At 32.7% G+C, this 26,557-nt stretch overlaps 1 protein-coding gene across 1 annotated transcript in view; it reads right to left on the reverse strand.

Annotated features, from left to right (window-relative positions):
• The window catches only part of LOC133337257 (filamin-A-like), a 72,473-nt gene that overhangs the window by 16,328 nt on the left and 29,588 nt on the right, over nt 1-26,557 (reverse strand). Inside the window, exons 4-5 of the mRNA XM_061545502.1 lie at nt 2,845-2,989; nt 37-372 (exon numbers count right to left, since the gene is read on the reverse strand). Of these exons, the coding sequence (XP_061401486.1) occupies nt 37-372; nt 2,845-2,989 (481 nt within the window). The remainder of the gene's footprint in view (nt 1-36; nt 373-2,844; nt 2,990-26,557) is intronic.

A 26,557-nucleotide genomic window follows, 5' to 3' on the forward strand; every position in this document is an offset into this window, starting at 1 on the left:
GCCCCCTTCGTGTTATATTTTTTTCCTCTGACTCACCTATTTGGATTAGTCTTGGGTCTCAATGGTGCACCCTGCTTCAACTTGGCATTGGGATATTGCGACAAATATGTCATCATTGATTGTTCATCAACATTGGGATTAACCAATTCTTCGGGTTTGATCAGTTGGCGTACATTCAACCAATCATCAGCCAGACCCATAGCTTCGGAGGCATTTTGTACGGCATCCTTGGGATCCCACATTTCCCAATCGGGACATAAACCAGGTGCACAGGCATCAACCAAAGCACCAACAGCCTTACCGCTGGTCCAATCATTGGTAAAGTTCTTAATGGGCAGATCGGGTATTTTGCCATGGATCCAATTGAGCAATCTGGAGGGAAAAGAGGGGAAGAAAAGAGAAAATTATTAATATAAGACAAAAAAACTTAATATAAGACAAAAAAACTATTGGATTTAAAAAAATGTTTTTTGAAGGCCTGGATTTTTTAACAAATACTTTTTGAAGGCGTGGATTTTTAAAAAATATATTTTTTGAAGGCGTGGATTTTTTAAAAAAATATTTTTTTAAAGCGTGGATTTTTTAAAAAAAATTTTGAAGGCGTGGATTTTTTAAAAAATATTTTTTGAAGGCTTGGATTTTTTAAAAAAATTGTTTTGAAGGGGTGGATTTTTAAAAAAATATTTTTAAAAGCGTGCATTTTTTAAAAAATATTTTTTGAAGGGGTGGATTTTTAAAAAAATATTTTTAAAAGCGTGGATTTTTTAAAAAATATTTTTTGAAGGGGTGGATTTTTAAAAAAATATTTTTAAAAGCGTGGATTTTTTAAAAAATATTTTTTGAAGGGGTGGATTTTTTTTAACAATTTTGAAGGTCTACCCTTGGATTTTTATACCCTTCACCACACTGTGGTACAGGGTATTATGTCTTTGTGCATATGTTTGTAACAGGCAAAAGGAAACGAGATAGACACATGGTTCCTTTTGAGAATATGCATAGAATCACTTTCTGAGTCGATTTATGCATGTCCGTCCGTCTGTCTGTCCATGTTAAATTGTAAACAAAGTACAGGTAGCATTTATGATCCGAATTACATAAAATTTGCCATAGGTCACTTATTTGGACCAAGGACGAACCCTATTGAAATTGGAAAAATCGGTTCAGATTTAGATATAGCTCCCATATATATTTTCGTCCGATTTAAGGTAAATGGTGCACCAAAGTCCCTATAAATAATCCGATTTGCACGAAATTTGGCACAACGTACTTAATTAAGCCTAGAATGATGTCTGCTAAGTTTCGTAAAAATCGGTTCAGATTCAGATATAGCTCCCATATATATTTTCGTCCGATTTTATGTAAATGGTTCACTAAGGTCCCTTAATATCTTTCGATTTGCACGAAATTTGGCACATCGTAATAAATTAGGTCTAGAATGATGTATGGTTAATTTCGTAAAAATCGGTTCAGATTTAGATATAGCTCCCATATATATTGTCATCCGATTTAATGTAAATGGTGCACAAAAGTCCTTTAAAATCTTCCGATGTGCACGAAATTTGGCACATCGTACTGAATTAAGCCTAGGATGACGTGTGCTAGGTTTCGTAAAAATATGTTCAGATTTAGATATAGCTCTCATATATATTTTCGTCCCATTTAAGGTGCACCAAAGTCCCTATAAATAATCCGATGGGCACAGCGTATTGAATTCAGCCTAGACTGATGTGTGAAAAGTTTCGTAAATATCGGTTCAGATTTAGATATAGCTCCCATATATATTTTCGTCCGATGTAAGGTAAATGGTGCACCAAAGTACCTATAAATAATCCGATTTGCACGAAATTTGGCACAACGTAATAAATAAGGTCTAGAATAACGTGTGTTAAGTTTCCTGAAAATCGGTTCAGATTTAGATATAGCTCCCATATATATTTTCGTCCGATTTTATGTAAATGGTGCACTAAACTCCTAATGCCGATTGTCCGGTTTAACGAAAGTTTGCAAAACGTACCAAATTGAGACTAGAATGATGTTATTACTTTTTTTTTTTTGAAGTTGGTGCAGACTTAGCTTCCATATAAATTTCGAACGGGTGCCTGATTGAGATTAAATTTTGAACAGTGTGGCATACCGAATATCGTGTATCAAGTGTGCTAAATAAATCGATTTGCATAAATTTGTCCTATTGTACGAAAACGACTCTAAATCTGCCCAAATGAAATGAAACCGTACCAAATTGAGACTAGAATGATGTTATTACTTTTTTTTTTGAAGTTGGTGCAGACTTAGCTTCCATATAAATTTCGAACGGGTGCCTGATTGAGATTAAGTTTTGAACAGTGTCGCATACCGAATAGCGTGTATCAAGTGTGCTAAATAAATCGATTTACATAAATTTGTCCTATTGTACGCAAACAACTCTAAATCTGCCCAAATGAAATGAAACTTAGCATAGGTTTCAGAATATATGTAGGGATTGGTGTCAGTCGGTTCACATATAGATAAAGATCACATATTTAAGTTCGTTCAATTTCATGTCAATATGCCTTCGAAAGGCGACGTCTATTAGGATATATACTATGTAGAATATACCAAAGAGGTGAAGGGTATAGTCGGCTCAGTCCGACTTTACTATTTTCCTTTTAAAAAATCCTCGCCTTGGTGGAATTAAAAAAAATATTTTTAAAAAATTCCACGCCTTGTTGGAACTTCAAAAAATATTTTTAAAAAAATCCTCGCCTTGTTGGAACTTCAAAAATTTTTTTTAAAAAATCCACTCCTCTATGGATCTGGGATTTTTTTTAATTCTCATTTTGCAAAAATAAGTTTTCAAATACATACCTCTGTTTGGGCGTTGGTCCCGAACCATTCAATTGCTGATCATCCTCACCCTCCCAGGCGGGCATAGAAATGGAATAGTGCAAAATCAGGGTCCATATTAGACCCAAAATCAATTTCAATTTACAATCGACAATATCCGAAGAATCTGCAAAAGAAAGGAAAGGGGATTCACAAATTAGTATAAATAAAATAACAAATAATAATTATTATTATTTAATATTATATGAATAAAAATTAGATATACATAGCTGGCCAGACCCGTTTAAACAATTAACATAATTTAATGGTTGCTTTGTTTTTGAGAAGCTAATGCTAATTAGATGAGGGGCAGGGGGAGTGTTGTTGATAATTTATGGAGTGTTATAAAAGAAAAGGGTAAAACAATTCTTGGAAAAAATAATTTAAAAAATATATCAGGTAGAGAATCTATGGACCATGAGAAGGGATTACGATTTTTTTTTGGAAAGTGTTGGAGTTGAGAAAAAAATGTAGGGCACTTCGATGAATATGATGAATATTTAAAAGACGAAGCCATGAGAAAAAATACCATAAAGTTGGAATTTGAAAATTAAAATTTTTTCCTCTCTACAAAATACGTGCAGAATGGTAGTAATCAAAAAAATTATTTTTTTTTTCGACAAGTAAACACAATTAAGCGAACAAAAAAAACAGGTTTTCAATTTGTTGGTTGATGATTCGGCAAAGAAACCGGCCAATGATAATTACAATGATCTACTACGAAACGTAAAAAACAACAACAGCAACAACACATTAACAAAAAATGTTTCAAAAAAAAAAATATTTTACAAAAGTAAAAAAATCATCAACAACCAAAAAACGTTTTTTAATATCAGACTTGGCCCAGCCGGTTTTTTGCTTCACTGGCGTTTTGTTCAAGTTCAGGGTTAAACACGGCTACTCTTTTTTTTCTTAGGCTTTGTTTTTTTTTTTGTTTCGCTTTTCAGATATCTTGTCTGTGGCATTTCATATCTGGTTATAATGCGAATTTTGACTTATGTCTTAAATCATTTTTTTTTTATTTCGAAGTTTAATGGAATGCATCAAAAGACCGGCTGATGGCTGTCCATCAATTCCAAAATGTTTTGAATTTATTTAAATTTTCTTTATAGTTTAAATTTTTTACCGTTATGATTTATTTTTCGTTTTATTCTTCATTGTTGATATTTTTTTTTGTTGGGAGAAGGGTTTTGTTTCCGAACAAAAATTATGATAATTTCTTTTTTAAACTCTTATATAATAAAAATATTTATGGTTTGTTGAACCTTAGAATCGATTTTTGGTGAAACACACACACACACACAAACCAGTAAGGCAAGTAGTAAAGTCGGACGGGGCTGACTATATAATACCCTTCACCACTTTAGGTATATTCAACAGATGAATCCTAACAGACGGCGCATTTTTAAAGGACCAATAAAATGAAATTGGATCCATAAACATATTACTCTGCAACCGATACTAAATTTTTCATTTGGTCAGATATAGAAGCTATATCTAAATCTGAACCGATTTTCAGGAAACGTAACATACATTATTTTAGACCTAATTCATTACGCTGTGCCAAATTTCGTGCAAATCGAAAGATATATAGAGACTTTGGTGCACCATTAACATTGAATCGGACGAAAATATATATAGTAGCTATATCTAAATCTGAACCGATTTTCGGGAAACTTATCACACATTATTCTATACCTAATTCATTACGCTGTGCCAAATTGGTACACCATTTACATTAAATCGGACATAGATATATATGGGAGCTATATCTAAATCTGAACCGATTTTCGGGAAACTTATCACACATTATTCTATACCTAATTCATTACGCTGTGCCAAATTTCGTGCAAATTGAAAGATATATAGGGACTTTGGTGGACCATTGACATTAAATCGGACGACAAAATCCACGCCTTCTTAATGCTTCAAAAAATATTTTTTTTAAAAATCCATGCCTTAATGGAACTAAAAATAATTCACCCCTGGAAATTAAGATGGCAACAAACATTTTTCTAATCGGAATTTTTTGTTATTAAAAAAAAAACAGCAACAACAAAAAAAATCCCTCCACGATAATCCACAGTCATGGGTAGCGATAATGAAAGTTATATTTTTTCTTCTTCGTGGCTGAAATGCAACGAAAATGAAATACTGAAAAAAAATCCCACAAAAAACTTTGCTCCCTCATCAAATCGCCTTGAAGAACTTACGGATGGATGACTACTTCATTTCATTAAAAAAAAGTGATCTAGCTTCAGACGACATCGGCTATAACTATATGTGGAGTGATGACCGCGTATCGGCAGAGCAGAGGCGAGGCGAGACGATCCAGAGTACAGTGTGATATTGTTCACGGTCTAAATACATTTAACGTGTTGTTATTGTTATTTTTGTTGTTGTTTTTTTTTTGTGTTTTTATTAAATTTAAAAACATTGTTAGTCAATTGGTCATATCATCATGACGAAAAAACTAACTGGTGGGATGGTTGGCTCGTTAGCCAGCCAAACAAATAACCCTAATAATTTCCGATCCAAATATAATTTACATAATCTAGGAGCGCTAAAAAATTAAAATAAAGTCACATAGAAAAATAATGAGTAATTAACTAAATATGTATGTACGTGTATTGTTGGTTCCGGTGTTGAAAAAAATATTTATTAATTTGAAATTAAAAAATATGTGCTAAAGTGTGAAAAAAATTATCAGCAATTTTTGTTTTTTTTTCCGAATGCATTGGAGGTTGTTTTTTTTTTCTCTTTGTAAAGAGTGCTGATGTCAACAGCACTTGACTAAGAATGTGCATTGTTTTTGTTGTTAATCAAATTGTTGATAATTTTAATAGAATTATGTAATTAGCCTAGCGCCATCAATGAAATCGGTAGTAACTGAGCTGTGGGGGAAAACAAAGAACCATTGTAGATGTGATTGATAGCAATTGTAGGCTTTATTGATAATTTAATTTGAATTTCAAAGGTTTCAATGGATTTCTAAAATATTTTTAAAGGCCTGCAGACGCGTGGATTAAAATATTTTTTTAAACCATGCAAAGGCGTGGATTTATTTAAAATATTTTTTTTTCGAAGACCTTCCGAAAACGTGGATTAATTTTTTTAATATTTTTTAAAGTTCTACAGAGGAGTGGATTTTTTTACATATTTTTCAATGACCTACAGAGTCGAGTATTTTTTGAATATTTTTTTTTCAAAAACTTTTTTAAAGATCTACAGAGGTCCTTTAGATTTCCGTAGCCTTTATGATACTTAAAAAAAAATATATATATATTTTTTAAAATCCACTCATTTATGAAACTTCAAAAATTCTCGACTTTATGGAACATCAAAAATATTTTTAAGAAATCCACACGGTAAATTTCCATAAAAAATCTTGTGGATTTTTATATTTCCCATAACAAAATATGTAAAACGCACTATTTTCTATAGAGAACGGTTGTGAATTGTAATATAGAATAGAAAACAATGTGGAATTTAATATTTTGTATAGAAAATATTGTGGAAGATGATATTTCCTGTAGAAAACGTTGTGGATCGTAATATTTTCTATTGAAAATAATTCTTTCTTAAGAAAATCTTGTGGACCATAATATTATTCATACGAAATATTTTGGAACGTATAATTTTTCTTAAAAAAATATTGAGGAACTTATAAAAAATCGAGTGAATGGTATTATTTATGGAAACTATTGTGGAACTTCATACTTTTAATGACCGACATAGTGGAACGTTTTTCAAAAATATTGTGGAACATAGAACTTTCTTTTAAAAGTCTTGTGGATCGTGGATATTTTTTAAAGGAATTGTTATGGAACCTATAGAAATAATGTGGAACGTAATTTTTTTTAGATGAAAAATATTGTGGAATTTAATATTTTCCTAAAGAAAAATCTTGAGGAAAATGTTATTTTCTAAAGAAAATATTGTTGGTCTTAATGGAAAAATATTGTGTGTAATGTTTTCTTTAGAAAATGTTGTGGAACGTAATTTTTTGTTAAAAACATGTTGTGGAACCCAAACTTTTCCCAACAAAATTTTGAGGAATTTATAGAATATCGTGTGGACCGTAATATTTGCTATATTCAATGTTGTTGATTGCAATTCTTTTCACTAAAAATATTGTGGAACGAATATTTTCCACAAAAATGTTGTGGAACGTAATATTTGCTATCGACAATGTTCTGAGTCGCAATATTCTCTAAAAAAAATTGAGGATTTCGATACTAAATTTTGTGGATGGAATATTTTTCTAGAAAATATTTTTTCTAGCAAATGTGTCGGATAAGTAAATTTATCGTTGAAAATGTTGAGGGTACAAATAATTTCGGATAAAAATATTTTCAATATAAGAAACTGCGGATAATCGTATTGTTTATAGAGAATGGTTGCGGCAAGAATAGCCGCTATAAAAAATGTTGCAAATAAAAATATTTTTCTTAGAATGTTGCGGATAATGAGATTTTTGCAAAGAAAAGAAAATAGATTTTTTCAAAGAAGATCTTGCGTTGTTATCCGCAAGAAAATGTTCCTATAGAAAATGTTACGGATAAAAATATCTTCAATAGGAAATGGTGCGGATAAAAATGTTGCAGATAATAAGATTTCCTATAGAAAAGTTTGCGGATAAAGTTATTACGGAGTGGATAATAATATTTTCCATTGAAAATGTAATGGTTAAAAATATTTTTTCTGTAGAAAATGTTGAGGATTGAACATATTTTTTTTTGAAGAAAATGTTACCGATAATAACTAAAATGTTGCGGATAAAAATATTTTTCATAGAAAATGTGGCGGATACAAATATTTTCAATAGAAAAGTTGCGGATAAAAAGATTTCTTATAGAAAAGATTTCTATAGGAAATGGATTAGCAAATTTTGCGGATAATTGAATTTTTTTTATAAATGATTGCGAATTCGATATTTATTATAGAAAATCATACGGATAATAATATTTTCCATAGCAAGTTTTTTTGTTTGATGTATTTCTATAGTTTTCCCATCACATTTTCCAAAACAAATGTTCAATGTTTACACATTTTTTTTTATAAATTAAATTAGTAAATAAATTTGGTATTCATTAGCAAATATTTCCCAGGAGAAAATTGTTATAAAAATAACCACAATTTTTTTAAATATAGTAATAATTAAAAAAAATCCAAAACACAAATGAAATTCACATGTAATGGCACCACCATAGATATTCTTGAGAAGAGCTCATTAAAAAAAAAACACATGTCACCACGCATATTTGAAATTTCCTATAATTGAACATAACCAACCAGCAAGCAATTTATAATAGTTTGTCAACCATAAATGTGAATGTTTTTATTTTTGCTAATTTGTTAATTAAACATATGTTGTAAAAAAAATCGACAAACAGTATGGGAATTGGTATCATCCGTAAATAAACAAAACAATTTTAATAAATCCCATAGAAAAATAAAAAGTGAACGTTGAATATGGTTTCATTGGATTTGGTTGAGTGACCGATCGATCGACAATTGATTTTTTGCAAAAAAAAAAAAAAAAAACTGGCTTAGTCGCCGCCACAATGGCCTTATCCACATACAATATAACCCATCTCCTCTCTCTACCCCTCTGGGAATATCCAAAAACAATTGTCACAAAGAAATTTAAAACCCAAGTTAACACACGTTTCGTTTTCAATATTTTCGTATCGGATATTTGGTGTTGTACAAATGTTTATGAATGTTGTTTACATGTGGTTCCATAAGTACTTCTATGGAAGTACATATGGCTAAATGGCTTGCGGGCTGGTTGACTGTCTGCCTGCCCTGGCTGTATGTATTACAGAGAAGCTATGATTTTGTTTATCATTAAGTCAAAAACACACTCAAACACACAATTGGTTTACATTACAACGATTTCATTAACATGGTTTAAATTACTTGGCAACTAGTCGTTTTTTTATTTTCATTAAAAATTTAATTCAATATTTTCAATTTAGTTTTTTTTTATTTGATATTTGAAAAAAAAAAATGGAAAATATTCAATTATTTATTTAACAAGAAATCGAGTAGTGGTATTTAAATGGTATTTAAAAAATACTTCCAAATGACATCATCTTTTTTGAGGTGCAAACGTCAAGAAAAACCGCGATAACACACAAATGTTGAAAATAAAGAAGAAAAAAATAATTGTTTGTTTTCTCTTTCTTAAAATAAAAATATTTTAAAGTGGCGGTTATTTGTTCCAGTCTTGAGAATATTTATTATTTGTTTAGAAGAACAACAAAAGCAGCAATAAAAAATGCAAGTTTCCATATTTATTTTGTCGCATGTATAACAACAATAAACAAAACCAACAACAACATAGCATGACGAATTTCGTGATGAAGTTCGCTGGAGGATGTTAAATAATCGAGGGAAATATAATATCTATAAAATTTTTATGGGAATTTGACTTATCCACAACATGTTTTATAGAAAAATTAGTTATCGGCAATATTTTCTATAGAAAATCGGCCACATTTTCGTAAGAAATGTTAAATATCTCCACATTTTTCAATAGAACATAGTTTTATCTGCAACATTCTCTACACAAAATATTCTTATCCGCAACATTTTCTATAGGAAATTCATTATCCACAACATTTTCTATGGATTTTTTTATCCACACCATTTTCTATAGAAAAAAAGTTTTCCGAAACATTTTTTATGGAAAAATCATTTTTTATGCGCCCGATTTTTTACTGAAAATATTTTTATCCGTAAACTTTTCGATACAAAATTTTTTATTCGCCACATTTTCTTCGAATAATCTATTATTCACCAAATTTCCTGACGAAAATTTAGTTATCCGCAACACTTTCTATACAGAATATTCTTATCTGCAACATTTTTACTGAAAATATTTTTATCCATAGGATTTCCTCATTTTATCCATAAGATATTTTACTGAAAATGTTTTTATTCGCCACATTTTTTTCGAATAATCTATTATCTGCAAAATTTCCCTACGAAAATATAGTTATCCGTAACATTTTCCATAGAAATTAATTTTATCAGCAATACATTCTATAAAAAATATTCCTATATGATCTGCAACATTTTTCATGGAAAATATTATTATCCGCAATATTTTCCATAGTAACTATTGTTATCCGTAGCATTTTCTATAGGAAGTTTTGTTATCCGCATCGATTTTGATGGAAAATAGTGTTATCCACATATTTTTTTTATAAGAAATATTTTTAACCAGAAACTATTCTATAGGAAATATTTTTATCCGCATCATTTTCTATAGAATATCAGCTTATCCACAACGTTTTCTATAAAAAATATTTTTATCCGAAACATTTTTCATGGAAAACATTATTATACGCAACATTTATAGGAAAAAAACGGTTATCCGCTATAACTTCTATACAAAATATTCATATCCGTAATATTTTCTATAGAAATAACTATTACCAGCAAATTTTTTATAGAAAAATAATTTTATCCGCATTATTTTCTATAGAAAATTTTTTATCCGCAACATTTTCCTAAAAAAAATAGTTTTATTCGCATAATTTTCTATAGAAAATATTCTTTCCGCATTATTTTCTATGGAAAAAATTATCCAAATATTATAGAAAATATTATTATCCGCTACATTTTCTATACAAATTTTTTATCCGCAACATTTTCTATAAGAAATTTCGTTATCCACAACATTTTCTATGGAACATATTCTTATCCACAATAGTTTTTATAGGGAATATTTTTATCCGCAACATTTTTTATAGGAAATATTTTTATCCGCAATATTTTCTATAGGAAATTTATTATCCGCAATATTTTCTATACAAAATTCATTATCCGCAACAATTTCTATAGGATTTTTTCTTATCTGCAACATTTTCTATAGAAAATTTTATTACCGCCACATTTACTATAGAAAATTACCTTATCCGCAACATTTTCTATACAAAAAATTTTATTATCCACAACATTTTCTATAGAAAAATTTTATTATCCACAACATTTTCTATACAAAAAATTTTATTATCCACAACATTTCTATACAAAAAATGTTACTATCCGAAACATTTTCTATAGAAAATTTCATTATCAGCAACATTTTTGAATGGGCAACATTCTTATCCGCAACATCGTCTATAGGAAATTTTATTATCCGCAATATTTTCAATAGGACATTTTGTTATCCGCTACATTTTCTATAGACCAATTTTTATCCGCAACATTTTTTTGAAAATTTTATTATCCGCTACAATTTCTATTGAAAATTTGCTTATCCGCAACATTTTCTATAGGATATTATCGGCAATATTTCTATAGAAAAATGCTTAATCCCAACATTTTCAATAGGAAATATTTTTTATCCGCATCATTTTTCATGGATGATATTTTTATCCCCAACATTTTTTATTGATATTTTTATCCGCACGACTCTCTATAGAAGATTAGATTATCCGCAACATTTTGTAAAGAAAAAAAAAATTATTCGGATCATTTTATTTCAAATATGTTGTTATCCGAAACTTTTTCTTTTGTAAAATATTTTTATCCGCAATATTTTCCATGGGAAATTTTATTATTCCCATAATTGTTTAAAGAAATATTTGTTTTTTCAACATTTATTTTATTTCACAATATTTTCTATGACGACATTTTTATCCACATAATTTTCTATAGAAAAATGTTACCCGCAACATTAACAAGATTAAATATTTTTATCCACGCCGTTTTTTCTTAAGAATTTTTAATCTGTTCTCATCCACACCATTGTTTTAAAAATTATTTTAATAGTTTCCATAGAAAATATTACATTCCACATAATTTTCATATCATAATATTTATTTCAAATATTTTTTCCATATCTCCCAAAAAACTGCACAAATTTTGAAACCCTTCAAATTAATAAAGTTCGGTTTTGATAATATCAGCAATGAATGACCTTGTGTGGTAATTACTTAATAACCTTAAACCCACCCGAAAAAAGAAGCAGAACATAATTGGTGCAAGAACAACGACAATAATTAAAAAAAAACCCGAATTTCAAAACTTCTAAACTAAATTCCAGCAAGAAATCAAATTTTAAACCAAAACATGGTGAGACTTGCTTCCCCTAATCACCAAACAACCAAGCCAAAAAAGCCTCAACAGAAGCTCTTACTGGAAGTTTATCGTTGATGATAGAACGACCGCATACCGCAACCAAAAAAGCAACAGTAACAACAACAAAGTTTCAACACACACAGTGAACAAACTTCCTCTGGATACGATGAAACCGATTTTTTTCGTATATTTTATTTTTTTCAAATATTAAATGATATTCCATCTCTGCCTTTTGGCAATGTGGTGTGTGTTAGAGGAGGAGAGAACTTGTGGAGTATTGAATTGATGATTGCTGCTGCCCCTCAAAAAAGTCTCTCCGTCGAGGTAATTTCGTGAGATTTGAGATTTAAGGCTGGATGTGTTTTTTTTGCTTTGTAGTGACATTGAAAACCGGCTTCTCGAGACATAGAAAACGGTTGTTTTTGTTGTCGTTTTTTCACGTCATGGAACGTTAGAAAACAGAATCAGTCTCCATAAGGTTTCCACATGAGCCAGAGAGGGGAGGGGTTAGGAGATTTATAAACAACGAATCATGACATAAAAGGAAATGGAAGATTTCATTGAAAAAAACATGAGAGAGGATGAGGCACAACTCAATGAAATCAACTAACAAAACTTGCAACATTCTTTATTGAAAAATAAAACAAAAAAAAAAAAATAAAAATATTTTCCATAGAAAATTTTTATTAAAAAACCAGTAAGGAAAGTAGTAAAGTCGGACTGGGTCGACTATATGATACCCTCCACCAATTTGGTATATTCTGAATATATATCCTAATAGACGTCACCTTTCGAAGGCTTATTGACATGAAATTGAACGAACTTAAATATGTGATCTTTATCTAAATGTGAACCGACTGACGTCAATCCGTACATATATTCTGAAACCTATGCTAAGTTTCATTTCATTCGGGCAGATTTAGAGTCGTCAAACGTTCGTGTCAATCGGACAAAAATTAGGAGTTTGATGTACCATTTATGGGAGCTATATCTAAATCTGAACCAATTTTCACGAAACTTACCAAACATCATTCTAGGCTTTATTCAGTACGCTGCGCCAAATGTACAAATTTATAAATTTCGTGCAAATCGTAAGATATATAGGGATTTTGGTGCACCATTTACATTAAATCGGACGGATAAATATATGGGAGCTATATCTAAATCTGAACCGATTTTCATGAAACTTAACACACATCATTTTAGGCTTAAGTCAGTACGCTGTGCCAAATTTCATGCAAATCGAAAGATATATAGGGACTTTGGTGCACCATTTACCCTAAATCGGACGAAAATATATATGGGAACTATATCTAAGTCTGAACCGATTTTCGGGAAACTTAACAAACATCATTCTAGACCTAATTCATTACGCTGTGCCAAATTTCGAGCAAATCTAAAGATATATAGGGACTTTGGTGCACCATTTACCCTAAATCGGACGAAAATATATATAGGAGCTATATCTAAATCTGAACTGATTTTCATGAAACCTTACATCATTCTAGACCTATTTAATTACGCTGCGTCAAATTTCGTGCAAATCGTAAGATATATAGGGACTTTGGTGCACCATTTACCTTAAATCGGACGAATATATGGGAGCTATATCTAAATCGGAACCGATTTTCATAAAACTTAACACATATCATTCTAGACCTAATTCATTACGCTATGCCAAATTTCGAGCAAATCTAAAGATATATAGGGACTTTGGTGCACCATTTACCTAAAATCGGACGAAAATGTATATGGGAGATATATCTAAATCTCAACCGATTTTAATGAAACTTAGCGCACATCATTCTGGACCTAATTCAGACCCCATGCAAAATTTCGTGCAAATTGAAAGATATAGGGACTTTGGTGCACCATTTACATTAAATCGAACGAAAATATATATGGGAGCTATATCTAAATCTGAACCGATTTTTATGAAACTTAACACACATCATTCTGGACCTAATACAGTACCCTATGCCAAATTTTGTGTAAATCGAAAGTCATATAGGGACTCTGGTGTCCTATTTACCCTATATCGGACGAAAATATATATGGGAGCTATATTTAAATCTGAACCAATTTTCAGGAAACTTAACACACATCATTCTAGACCTAATTCATTACGATGTGACAAATTTCGTGCAAATCGTAAGATATATAGGGTCTTTTGCACACTATTTACCCTATATCGGACGAAAATATATATGGGAGCTATATCTAAATCTGAACCGATTTTCACGAAACTTAACACACATCATTCTAGACCTTATTCATTACGCTTTGCCATATTTCGTGCAAATCGAAAGATATATAGGGACTTTGGTAAACCATTTACCTTAAATCGAACGAAAATATATATGGGAACTATATCTAAATCTGAACCGATTTTCACGAAACTTAACACACATCATTCTAGTCTTAATTCAGTACGCTGCGCCAAATTTCGTGCAAATCGAAAGATATATAGGGACTTTGGTACACCATTTACTTTAAATCGGACGAAACTATATATGGGAGCTATATCTAAATCTGATCCGATTTTTCCCAATTTCAATAGGGTTCGTCTTTGGGCCAAACAGATGAGCTGTGCCAAATTTCATTCAATTCGAATCATAAATGCGACCTGTTCTTTGTTTACAATAATTTCACATGGTCAGACAGACGGACGGACGGACATGCATAAATCGACTCAGAAAGTGATTCTATGCATATTCTCAAAATGAACCATGGGTCTATCTCGATTATTTTTGCACAAAAACATAATACCCTCTACCACAGTGTGGTGAAGGGTATACAAATCCACGCCTAGTAAAGGACTTCAAAAACTAATTTTTGAAAAATCCAAGACTTGTCACGCTTTGATTAGGACTTTAAAAACATTTTTTAAAAAATCCACGTCTTGTCCAGGACTTCAAAAAATATTGCTCACATACTTCACATCTTCGTGCATCTTTTCTTCAGAAAAAAAATCAAAACCCCTAAATTTAATTTTCACTATATTCCACCAAGGTGGTCACTTCATTGAAACCTTTTTGAGATTTTTTGTTGGTTGTGCATTCCCGCCTATCAGCCGGTTCTCCAGTTCCCCAATTCACATTCATGGCCTTGTACAGCGCTCTTAATCATATTTCTAATCTTATCTGAAGTGTGTTTACCGGCATTCCAGTTTATTCCATGCCCGGCATATTTAACGAGCAGTACACAAACAATGTAACTGTGAATGTGTGCGTTTCTATTTTTTTTTTTGCAAAAAAAAAAAAATAAATTGAATGCAACAAATTAAAAAAATGTACACATTCATAAAAATTTGCCGGCTATTTAAATTAAAATTCATATATTATTATTATTAAAAAATTAACAATGACGTAATTTTTGCATTTCGAAGCTTAGATGACAAGGGTCTCTAAGCTAGGCACAGACACACACACCAATACTTGGAATGCGTTGTGAGTGAGGGTCACTCAGCCAGTCATCGAGTGGTAAGTGAGTGATGGCGTCATTGATTATCAAGAAGACTACGATTTGTGTGATTATTCATCGAACAATTAATGTGAAATGCAGATACAATTCGTGGAATTCGTGTTAAATATTGTTGTTTTTTTAAACAATAAATAATAATAATAAAATCGGAATAGCTTAAACTGAGCTTAAAAAAATTGAACAATGACTGAATGGCTGGGTGGATAATAGACAATGGCGTCAGTCCATTCAATGTGTATGAATTGACTTTTGTACGGATATTTTTTGTTGATGAATCTGGCGCTTCGTCTTTCTTAGCATGACTCGAAAAAGTGAGAGTTTCGGGCGAAGTAATTGAATGATTCACTTCGGAGTTAAATAGGGTGTTGGCTAAAAAAAAATTGATTTTTTAAAAAAATTATTTTAGTATCTTTTAAACAATATTTTTTGAAATTCTAACAAGGCATGGATTTAAAAATTTTTTTTTTGAAGTACTAGACAAGCCGTGGAGTGGCGTAGGGGATGATAGATTCCAAGCAACGGCTCATGGCGAAGTCCAGGCTTATCTTGTTTCCTCTTTCATCTCAATTGTACACACTGACCTCCACGCGGTGCCACCTGGGAAGCTATTCTCATCACCCGATGAAATAGTGAGCTAATATGTGCCGCGAGTTCACCCATAAGAACTATAAAAAAATGGGTTGAGGCGTTGGGTTAGTTGACCACTCTCGGAGAACCCAACCCACTATGAAAAAGCAAAGAAAAAGAAAACCAACCCTCCCCTAATGTTGACGACTCCCGCAAACGTATAAAGGACCACGATCTGAAAATCTGCACTTGGAATGTGCGCACGTTGTACAGAACAGGCACAGTGTTCGATTTGGCGGATGTACTCAAGAAGTACAAAGCCGATATTATTGCCTTACAGAAAATGCGATGGAAAGGGACTGCCATGAAACGAGACATGAATTTGGTTGAGGATTTATGGTTAACAGGAGAATAAAAGACCTCGTCCAGATTCACGCACGCAAGCGAAGTTTTTGAAGAGCAAGAAAAACGTGAGCGTGAGCAAATCGAGATGTACAGGAGTTAGAATGAAGTCCGAAAATTCTACCAACGGCTAAAACACCAAATCGAAAACTTTGGTTCAGGCACATCCTCCTGTAAAGATAAAGAAGGAAATCTGGTGACAGATACAGACAGCGTGCTGAGAATCTGGAAGGAACATTTTGAAAAACTTCTGGTATCAAATAGTAGCAGTGAAGTGGATAACCCAGAACCAATAATCGATAACGGTATATGACGAAAAGATGAAGTCATAATAGCAATCAATCGGCTGAAGAATAATAAAGCAGCAGGTGCCGATGGGTTACAAGCCGAATTATTCAAGACTGGTGGTCAGATGCTGGTTGTACTAATCAGCTGGTGAATGCTCCTTGCACCAGCTGATTAGTACAATTTGGCTAGAGGAATGCATGACCAATGATTGGAACCTCAGCATCCTGTTTCCCGTGCAAAAAAAGGAGACAATACGATATGTGCCACCTATAGAGGAATAAGTATTCTTCCCATCGCATATAAAGTGCTATCCAGCGTACTGTGTGAACGACTGAATGGTCAATGGACAATAACATTATTGGACCATACCAATGTGGCTTCTGACCTGGCAAATCCTCCATTGACCAGATTTTCACTCTGCGCAAAATCCTGGAAAAAACCCACGAAAAACACATCGACACATTCCACCTATTCGTTCAGATGTATTTAAAGCCATGTCTGCGTTTGGCATTCCTGCAAAATTAATACGGCTATGCAGGATAACTTTAAGTGGCACAAGATCAGCAGTTAATGTCGGAAGGACCTCTCGTTGTCCTTTAATACCGATCAAGGATTCAGACAAGGTGACCTTTTTAACACCCTGCTAGAAAAGGTCATACAAGAGGAAAAAGTGAACATAAATGGCACTCTGTACACCAAACAGCCCATGTTACTCGCCTACGCCGATGACATCGACATAATGGGTCGAACACTGAGAGCGGTAACAGCCACCTTTGAACAAATTGAGAAGGAGTCTGCCAAAGTGGGTCTGGCAGTAAACGGCGAGAAAACTAAGCTGATGGTATCAACGCGCAAGACGTCCAGTAGACTCGGACCAACTGTGGAACTTGAGAACTACAGCTACGAGGTAGTCAAAGATTTTTTATACCTTGGTACCGCCATAAACAAAATGAATGACATCAGTTTTTATATTCGGAGAAGGATAGTGATGGCCAACCGATGCTACTATGGTCTAAGCAACAACTCAAAAGCAAGGCCACCTTCCGCCAGACCAAACTAACACTCTACAAGACGCTGATACTACCCGTGCTGTTATACGGGGATCTGAAGCATGGGTACTTACACAAGCAGATTAGGCAGCTCTTGGAGTGTTTGAGAGAAAATTTCGCCGAAAGATCTATGCGTTGATGGTGAATATCGACGTCGAATGAACCATGAGTTGTGCCAGCTATTCTCGGACATCGACATTTTTAGACGTATTGAGCTGCAGCGACTACGTTGCTAGGTCATGTTGTGAGAAGGGATGAATATGCCCCAGCCGAGAAGACATATAAAAGCGAACCACTGTGGAACTTGAGAACTACAGCTTCGAGGTAGTCAAAGATTTTATATACTTTGGTACCGCTATAAACAAAACGAATGACATCTGTTTTTAAATTCGGAGACGGATAGTGATGGCCAATCGATGCTACTATGGTCTGAGCAAACAACTCAAAAGCAAGGCCACCTCCCGCCAGACCAAACTCACACTCTACAAGACGCGGATACTACCCGTGCTGTTATACGGGGATCTGAAGTATGGGTACTTACGCAAGCAGATGAGGCAGCTCTTGGAGTGTTTGAGAGAAAAATTTGACGAAAGATCTATGCATTGACGGTGAATATCGCCGTCGAATGAACCATGAGTTGTACAAGCTATTCTCGGACATCGACATTGTTAGACATATTGAGCTGCAGCGACTACGTTGGCTAGGTCATGTTGTGAGAATGGATGAAGATGCCCCAGCCCAGAAGGGATATAAAAGCGAACCAGCTGATGGTTCACGCAGAAGGGGAAGGCCAAGAATACGATGGAAATATCAAGTGGAAAGATCAATGGTCTTTCAAATTGGAAGAACTGCGCAAAAGACCGACGCACCTGGAAATCTTTTCTAAGCTCGTCTTATGGAACGAAAGTTCTGTCACAAGCCAGCTAAGTAAGTGAGACAAGTCGTGGATTTAAAAAACATATCTTTTGAAGTCCTTGACAAGGCGTGGATTAAAAAAATATTTTTTGAATTCCCTGACAAAACGGGAATTTTTTTTAAATATATTTTTTTCAAGGAAAATTTTTTTCTTACAATTTTTTTTAAATTCTTTATCAAAAAACCAGCTGACTGCATTAATTTCATTTCTATAAATAAATTCCGAACGTCAGTCAGGCAGTCCGCTATTAATCCATATCTATTCAGGTTATGTCCATCACACACAACCAAAAATGAATTATACCTCAGAGTCAAGCAATCAGAATCGTTTGGGAACTTAGTAACTCTTATCAGGAAAACTGATAACGATATCGAAAATAAAAGTTTTATTTCATTTTTTTTTGGTTTCCAAATTGTTTACTCAGAGTAAATTGAACTGTTGTTGTTAAACATAATTCTTGAGAGTTGTAAAACAATACAATTTAGTTGTATTTTTTTTTTAATATATATGATGTAAATATTTACTTTGTTCATTGATTTTAATGGAATCGTATTTTTGTTTATCAGCTGAATAAAAAAATACGAGATAAGAAGATAATTTGGAATCGGGGTGGTGGGTTATTAAAGTTCAAATACCTTTTGCATTGCTCAGAAAATGGAACTATAAATATTTCTGGTAGTTTTAGGTGTCGCCCAACATCGGTTATTAGAAAGAATACACGATAAATAAAAAGATTTAAAGAGGGCTGTCTGATTTGTTGGTGTTGTCCTCGGCTTTTACTTATAGGTCGTAGTTCGTGGCCACTGGTTTGGGCGTCAAAGAAACACCTCGTGCACGTTGTGTGCCAATAAAGCACTTTAACTTTGGGTGTCAATGGAGCAGGCCTCTCGTTGGGCGTCAATAAAGTAGGCTGGACGTTGTGTGCCAATAAAGCGGCCCCACGTTGGGCGCTAATAAAGCACGCTCCACATTGTGTGCCAATAATGCCGACTTCACTTTGTGCTTCAATGAAGCAGGCCCCACGTTGGGCGCCAATAAAGAAGGCTATCTGATTTGTTGGTGTTGTCCTCGGCTTTTACTTATATGGCGTAGTTCGTGGCCACTGGGTTGGGCGTCAATGAAACACCTCGAGCACGTTGCGTGCCAATAAAGCACTTCCACTTTGCGTGTCAATGGAGCAGGCCTCACGTTGGGCGTCAATAAAGTAGGCTGGACGTTGTGTGTCAATAAAGCGGCCCCACGTTGTGTGCAAATAGAGCCGACTTCACTTTGAGTATCAATGGACCAGGCCCCACGTTGGCGCCAATAAAGAAGGCTGTCTGATTTGTTGGTGTTGTCCACGGCTTTTACTTATAGGTCGTAGTTAGTGGACACTGGGTTGGGCGTCAATGAAACACTTCGCGTACTTTGGGTGCAAATAAAGCACTTCCACTTTGGGTGTCAATGGAGCAGGTCTCACGTTGGGCGTCAATAAAGTAAGCTGGACGTTGGGAGTCAATAAAGCGGCCACACGTTGGGCGCCAATAAAGCACTTCCACTTTGGATGTCAATGAAGCAGGCCTTACGTTGGGCGTTAATAAAGTAGGATGGATGTTGTGTGCCAATAAAGCGGTCCCACGTTGGGCGCCAATGTAGCGGAACTGATATGGCTTCATCCGAAACAACAATATTACAAAATTAACTTTTTACTCCTTCCTTCTTTAGGAAGTGCTTTCAGCTTATGATCTAGTCCATCAATTTGGGCAAGCGTGGGTAATGATCTTAAGGCTTCAGTGTTCGCTAAAGGAATCAGAGATGTAGTTTTTGGTACTATTTACATAATTAACCGTTAATTTTAAATATTTAAATAAGTGCTGCATTTTAGTATTCAAATGATCAATAAAACGTGTTTTTACTATAGTAATAAAAATTTGAATAAAAATAGAGTTGATCCGCTTCAGATTTTTTTAAATCCAAGCGTTGCTGTTAGTTCCAAAAAAAAATATTTTTTAAAAAATCCACACCTTGCTGGCAATTAAAAAATTATTTTATAAAAACACCAGGCCATGTCTAGGACTTCAAAAATCATTAAAAAATTGCAACAACTTAAAAGCTGCAAAATGTATTTCTAAAACAAATTTTTAATATTGTAAATATTTTTTCATTTTAAAATAGTTCTGATTCATGTTCTTTGCAGAAATTGTTATCATGAAACCACAATAAAATGTTTTGATAAATTTATTTTTATAAATAAATTCAATTAACCCTGCAATATTAACCGCATATTGCTTAATTATTATTATTTTTTTTTAAAATTGAAAATCATAAAATAGCAATCGCGCTCAACTTTTTTTATATTATTCATATTTGTTCTAATAATAATTTATATTTCTTACCCCTTACGTTCTTGATGACTAATTTGTTTGTGTTCATTCAAAACTTTGTGTTGAATAAAAATAGACAAATAAAAAAAGGTCTATATCACGCCGCCTTTTGTTTGTTGGCGGAATTTCTATTTAATTGACATTGACACGTATTTAGTTTTTTTTTTCAAAGATTGAACGTGAAATGCTATAGTGTGATAAAAAATAAATAAAAAAACTCTTTTAAATACAATAATATAATAAATTCTCTAGTATTATTGTTATTAGTGTAAATTACACATTCAGTTGATATTTTTTTTTCCTTTTCAACAAGAAAGCTCTGAGTAAAATGTGGTTGTCAATCATTGAAGATAAGGGGAATTTTTATTTAAAAATAAATTCAAAATTTATCGGAAATGCCCAAAGATAAATATAAAATGTATTATAATTGGAAATATTTATTGCTTCTCCAGCATAAAATCCGTAAAAATTAATAAAAGGTACAATCAAAATTGAATTACTGAGTCAAAAATCCATTTATTAATGTTGATTCGTTTCGAAAGGAAGAAGTTTAAATAATTTATTCTCCAAAAAGAACAGTCGGAACTAGTGCCTACTGGGTTTTTAGTTCATCTAGTTCCCTTTGCTTCTATTTTTAATTTTTCCTCTCGTTAACAAAGTCAAAACCCGGTTTGTAATGCTCATATTGGAGTTGTGTCGGTCCGAACTAATTCAAAGAAACTATTCTGCAAAAGGAACGATCGGTACTAGATCTGGTTCTTTGGTAAATTTTTCCTCTCGTTCAACAAAAATTAAATTGTTGAAACCCGATTTTGCAATTAATTTAATTGAGTTTGGGCGTTCCGGAAAGAATGTCGAATAAGACAAATAAGCGACCTAATAAAGTCGAAACCCGATTTGTAATTCATTCATTAAAGTTGTGTTGCATTCAGAAACGATATAGTTCAAATGAAATATTCACATCAAAGGAACGCTCCGTTCTAGAACCGACTCTTTCGTTCATTTGTTCCAGTCTCGTTGATGAATTGTTCTGTAATCCATTTATTAGAGTTGTGTCGTTCTGGGACGAACTAGTTCAAAGAAACTATTCTAATGAAGGAACTATTGGGACTAGGTCTGACTCTTTTTTGCTTTACTTGTTTTTTTTCGTGTCGTTCATTTTTCCACTCATTCAAAAGAGTCGAATAAAAATAAAATAATCAATTTGCAATTTACTAATAAGAGTATTCTCATCTGGAACGCAATAGTTCAAGGAAACTATTCTACAAAAGGAACGAACGGTACTAGGTCCGGTTTTTGTGATCAAGTTTATTTAGTAAATGATATATTTTATAAAATATGCGCACCAGCAATCGATTAAAAAGATTTGATATGTCAAAAAAGTAATGACAAGTTCTTCCTTCAACGTCGTCTAGATCTTCTCGTTCATATTTATTTCCATCGGTTCATCTTACATTAATTCTCTCTAGTTTTAGAAATAATGATAATTCAATAAAATAAAAATTTAATTCAAAATATTTAACAAGCGGTTATCATATTCGTTTTTCATATATCACAAGAATTGTTATTGAAGGTACTGCTGGAACAGACTTGAACTGAAATGAACTATGAAATTGAATAAATTATTTGGTTCCAATTGCAATGCCAAGGGAAACATATCAGAAAAAAGTATTACAAGAGTCGACGACAGAAGGAACTGACCAATAAACGATTGAATTATGGAACTAAATAACCTAGTTCCTTTTACGGAGCGAACCGCTTCTAGTTCTTCTCGTTGATTGACCTAATAAATTGTCACTATTAAATTCCAAGCGAACAGAAAGATTGAACCGCTTCAGAATCGACTGTAGGTTGGTAAGAAAACTCGAAAGTTGTTGTTGAACTCCGTTTAAAAATCGATTTTGAAGTAAATACGAAACGAACTAGTACTATGGATCTATTTCTCAAAAAATGAAGATATCGGCACTAGGTTCAGCTATTCAGTGCATCTAGTTATTTTCATTTGTCGTCGTTAATTGTTGCCCTCGCAAAAGGAAATTGGAGTCATGTTCGCGATTCTCTTGTTTATCTAGTTCCTCTTGTTCCAGTCGTTCATTTTTGCTCCCATTCACGTAGTTCCTTTTGATGGTTCTTTACAGCTCATTAACCGAATTAATTAATGTGTACCAATAAACGATTGAACCAAAAGGAACTGTGAAACAAAATGAATAAAATAGTTCCTCTTTTGTGTGAAGTGAACCGCTTCAGGAATTATATTACCCAACTCTAGACTTTAAAAGAAAAATGAGAAATTTATTAAGAGACGATTGATTATAATCTACTCTAGGACTGATATGAAAACTAGAACGTTGATAATGAACTCCGTTTGAGAATCGCTTTAGAAGTAAATATGAATCGAACTAAAACAAATGAACTGTTCCCCAAAAATTAAGTACTATACTTCGTACCATGGCACAATGAATAGGTAGTCCATTTAGCGCAGCTGATGTCTTGATTAACCGTCAAAGTGGGTAATTTCTATTTGAATTCGATGTGCAGTGTTGCCAACCATTTGAAGTATTATATGGAACAATTTGACAGATAATCGAGACAAAAACAAAGGTTTTTGTTTTGATACATCACCTTATTATTGTATTATGCTTCGTACTTTCGTTCATCTAATTCCTATTACTGCAGCCGTAATTTTTGTTCTCGTTCACCTAGTTCCTCGTTTTGATTCAATCGTTCACCTAGATATTCTGGTTCATTGAATTCACTGACGTGAACCGTCTAATAATTGAACTAAAAGGAATTACGGAACTAATTGAATGGCCTAGTTTCTTTTTGTAGAGCCATTCATCAGAAATATCGCTCTACAAAAAGAATGAGATAGTTCCTTCTTTGGAACGTAATAATCCAACATTCATTCAGTCAGTCAACAAATTAGTAATGACTATTTATTATTGTTTTATTATTGTCTTCCCCTCCCTCTCTTTCTCTCTCTCTGTCACCACCATTACCAGAAATACCATCAAATTGTACAATGACCATTAATTTGAAAACCACAAAAATATGCCAAGATTTCAACTCTTTTTTTATTGTTGCTTTCTATGGCTGACCTCCTAGTTACTCCCTCCCCTCTCAGAGAGCTATTAGGCCTGTTTATTATGAAGTCAGAAAATAATTGAAAACAATTTTTTGGTTTGTGGGGAGTCGTGGAAATTTTTTGTCATTTGGGGTTTTTGGAGTAACAAAAATCCATACACCATAATAAATATGGCACTTAGTTTGGTGTTTAAAGCGTGGGCTTTATTTCAAGTTTCTTCTTCGTCTCAAACTATTTATTGTGACTGCTTGCCACACAATGTATTTTGTTGTAAAGAGGCTTCATAAATTGAAATGAGTTAAAGAAGAATATTTGGATCCACTTTTCTTTTTTTAGAGAAGATGATGAAGAGGAGGTGGAGGCTGAATAGAAAAATGTTTATGAGCGTTGTTAGAGAAGAAAAGAAATTGTTGTTTATGAAAATGTGCCAAAAAGGAACGAATGAAGAAAGAAAAGAAGTTTTGTCAAATGGTTGCGACCATTAATTGTTATGGCTCCGCCACGACAGATTTTCATTCAATAGAATTTAAGTTGTTGTAAAATTGAGGCTTTTTATGGAAATTGTCACTTAAGTGTAAAGAAGAAAAAATGATAAATGATCTTCTGGCAGCTTTATGAGAGCAGTCATAAAAAAATTAAGCCTTTTTCTTTGCCAAGATGACACATTTGTATTTGATGATTTTCTTCTCGGGGTTAAACCACAATTTAGAGTTGGGCAAACTCGTAACTGAAGCGGTTCAATCTTTTTCGGGTTGCTGTACAAAGGCAACTAGTTCCATAGTTCCGTTTGGACAATGAACGAGGACATCTAGATAAACGATTCGATTAAAATACACTAGGTGAAGGAGAGCAAAAGGAACTAAATGAACGAAATGAATCTTGTAAGGGAATCATTTCGTCCTTTTGCAAAATAAACTAGTTCTTCATTTAGTTCCAATTAGTTCAAACGTTCATTGTTACACGTGACTTAATTCGGGAAAGGGAAGATATAAATGGATGATTAGATTAAAAGGAAATAAGTGGATACGAATTTGATGAACGAAACGATCGAACCTAGTACCGTTCGTTCCTTTTGCAGAATAGTTCATTTGAACTAGTTGTAATTTATGGGCAAGGATAAAATTGAAATTTTTAATTAGGTAAGAAAAATTGTGTTATTTATGAATCAATGATACAATTTTTTAATTTTTTCTTGAAAATAATTTATCATCAATTTTATCAATTTTTTGTTTTAAATATAATTTGAAATATTTACTATCAATGACAAATTGTTGTCAGTAGCTAATTTGTTCTCAATGCAGAACACAAATTTCAACATATGTTTTGGAACACAAAAAATCGGGTTTTTTTATTTGTTGATTTTTTCTACTTTTTTGTTCTTTTAAAAGATAACAGCTGCAAACCAATAATGGAAGAAGTACGAAAAAAATATCTACCGAAATATTCCCCACGTGATTGAAAGCTAGATAATAGACCAACGTCATGCGAAAAGAAGCCAAAGGCAAAATATAACCGGTATATCTTCTTCTGTTCAAATTCTATAAATCAAATTTCTTAATTAGCCCGTCAGGAAATAATAGAAAAACAAATTTGTTAAACGATTTCGAATTTTTGCACAGATTTAAAAAAAATGGTAATTAGGGAATACAAAAAATTATGATCAGCCTTATTCTGGATGTCAATTCCACGTGAATTTACTCGCTCTTTTCCTTCGTCTTATTCTGAACAACATTTTTGTGTGAATTTTTTCGCATTCTCGCTTTCGCCTTATTCTGAATGAAGTTCGAAAGCGAAAAAATCCGCTTTGGGGAAAAATTAGGTATTCTGGATTACAGGGAGTAGGAAATTTTGTGCGAAATTTTTCGCTAATAAATTTAAGGGGAGTTGACTACAAAGACATAAGTAATTACTATTTTTATGAAAAATATTTACACAATACTTATTGTATGACGATTTAAAATATTATAAATGGTAGTAAGCACACTTTTAACTGGAAAACAACCAATAAAATGCCATTGAAAATCCTATTGATAACGATGCCTGCTGAACCAAGTATTGCCAAGGAATATATGAAGGTAATACGGAATATTTAAGTCGAGTTTGATGCAGTTTGGAGGCGAAATACAGAAATTTTGGGTGAGGGTCTGTCTCTCAAAAAAAAAAATTAAAAATTATGGAAAAACCAAAACCGCCTAACAGTGAAAAACTTAAATAAAAATTATGAAAGAACAAAAAATATTTTTTTTTAAATTATCGTAATCATAACATAACATGCCACTTTAAGAATCTGGGGAAATAAATATCGAAATTAAATAAAAAGGCACACAATTATGTAGTGAAATAATAAACTGAATTAATTAATTCAATCGCAGATTTCATTCCATTATTCGTTGTGTTTTTGTCATCATAAAAATGTTCTTTTATTTATAATCTTGTTGTAGTT

The sequence above is a fragment of the Musca vetustissima genome, unplaced genomic scaffold (genome assembly GCF_032173495.1).
Source record: "Musca vetustissima isolate MV318-11 ecotype Yass unplaced genomic scaffold, APGP_CSIRO_Mvet_v1 utg27959, whole genome shotgun sequence".
NCBI classification, from domain to species: Eukaryota; Metazoa; Arthropoda; class Insecta; order Diptera; family Muscidae; genus Musca; species Musca vetustissima.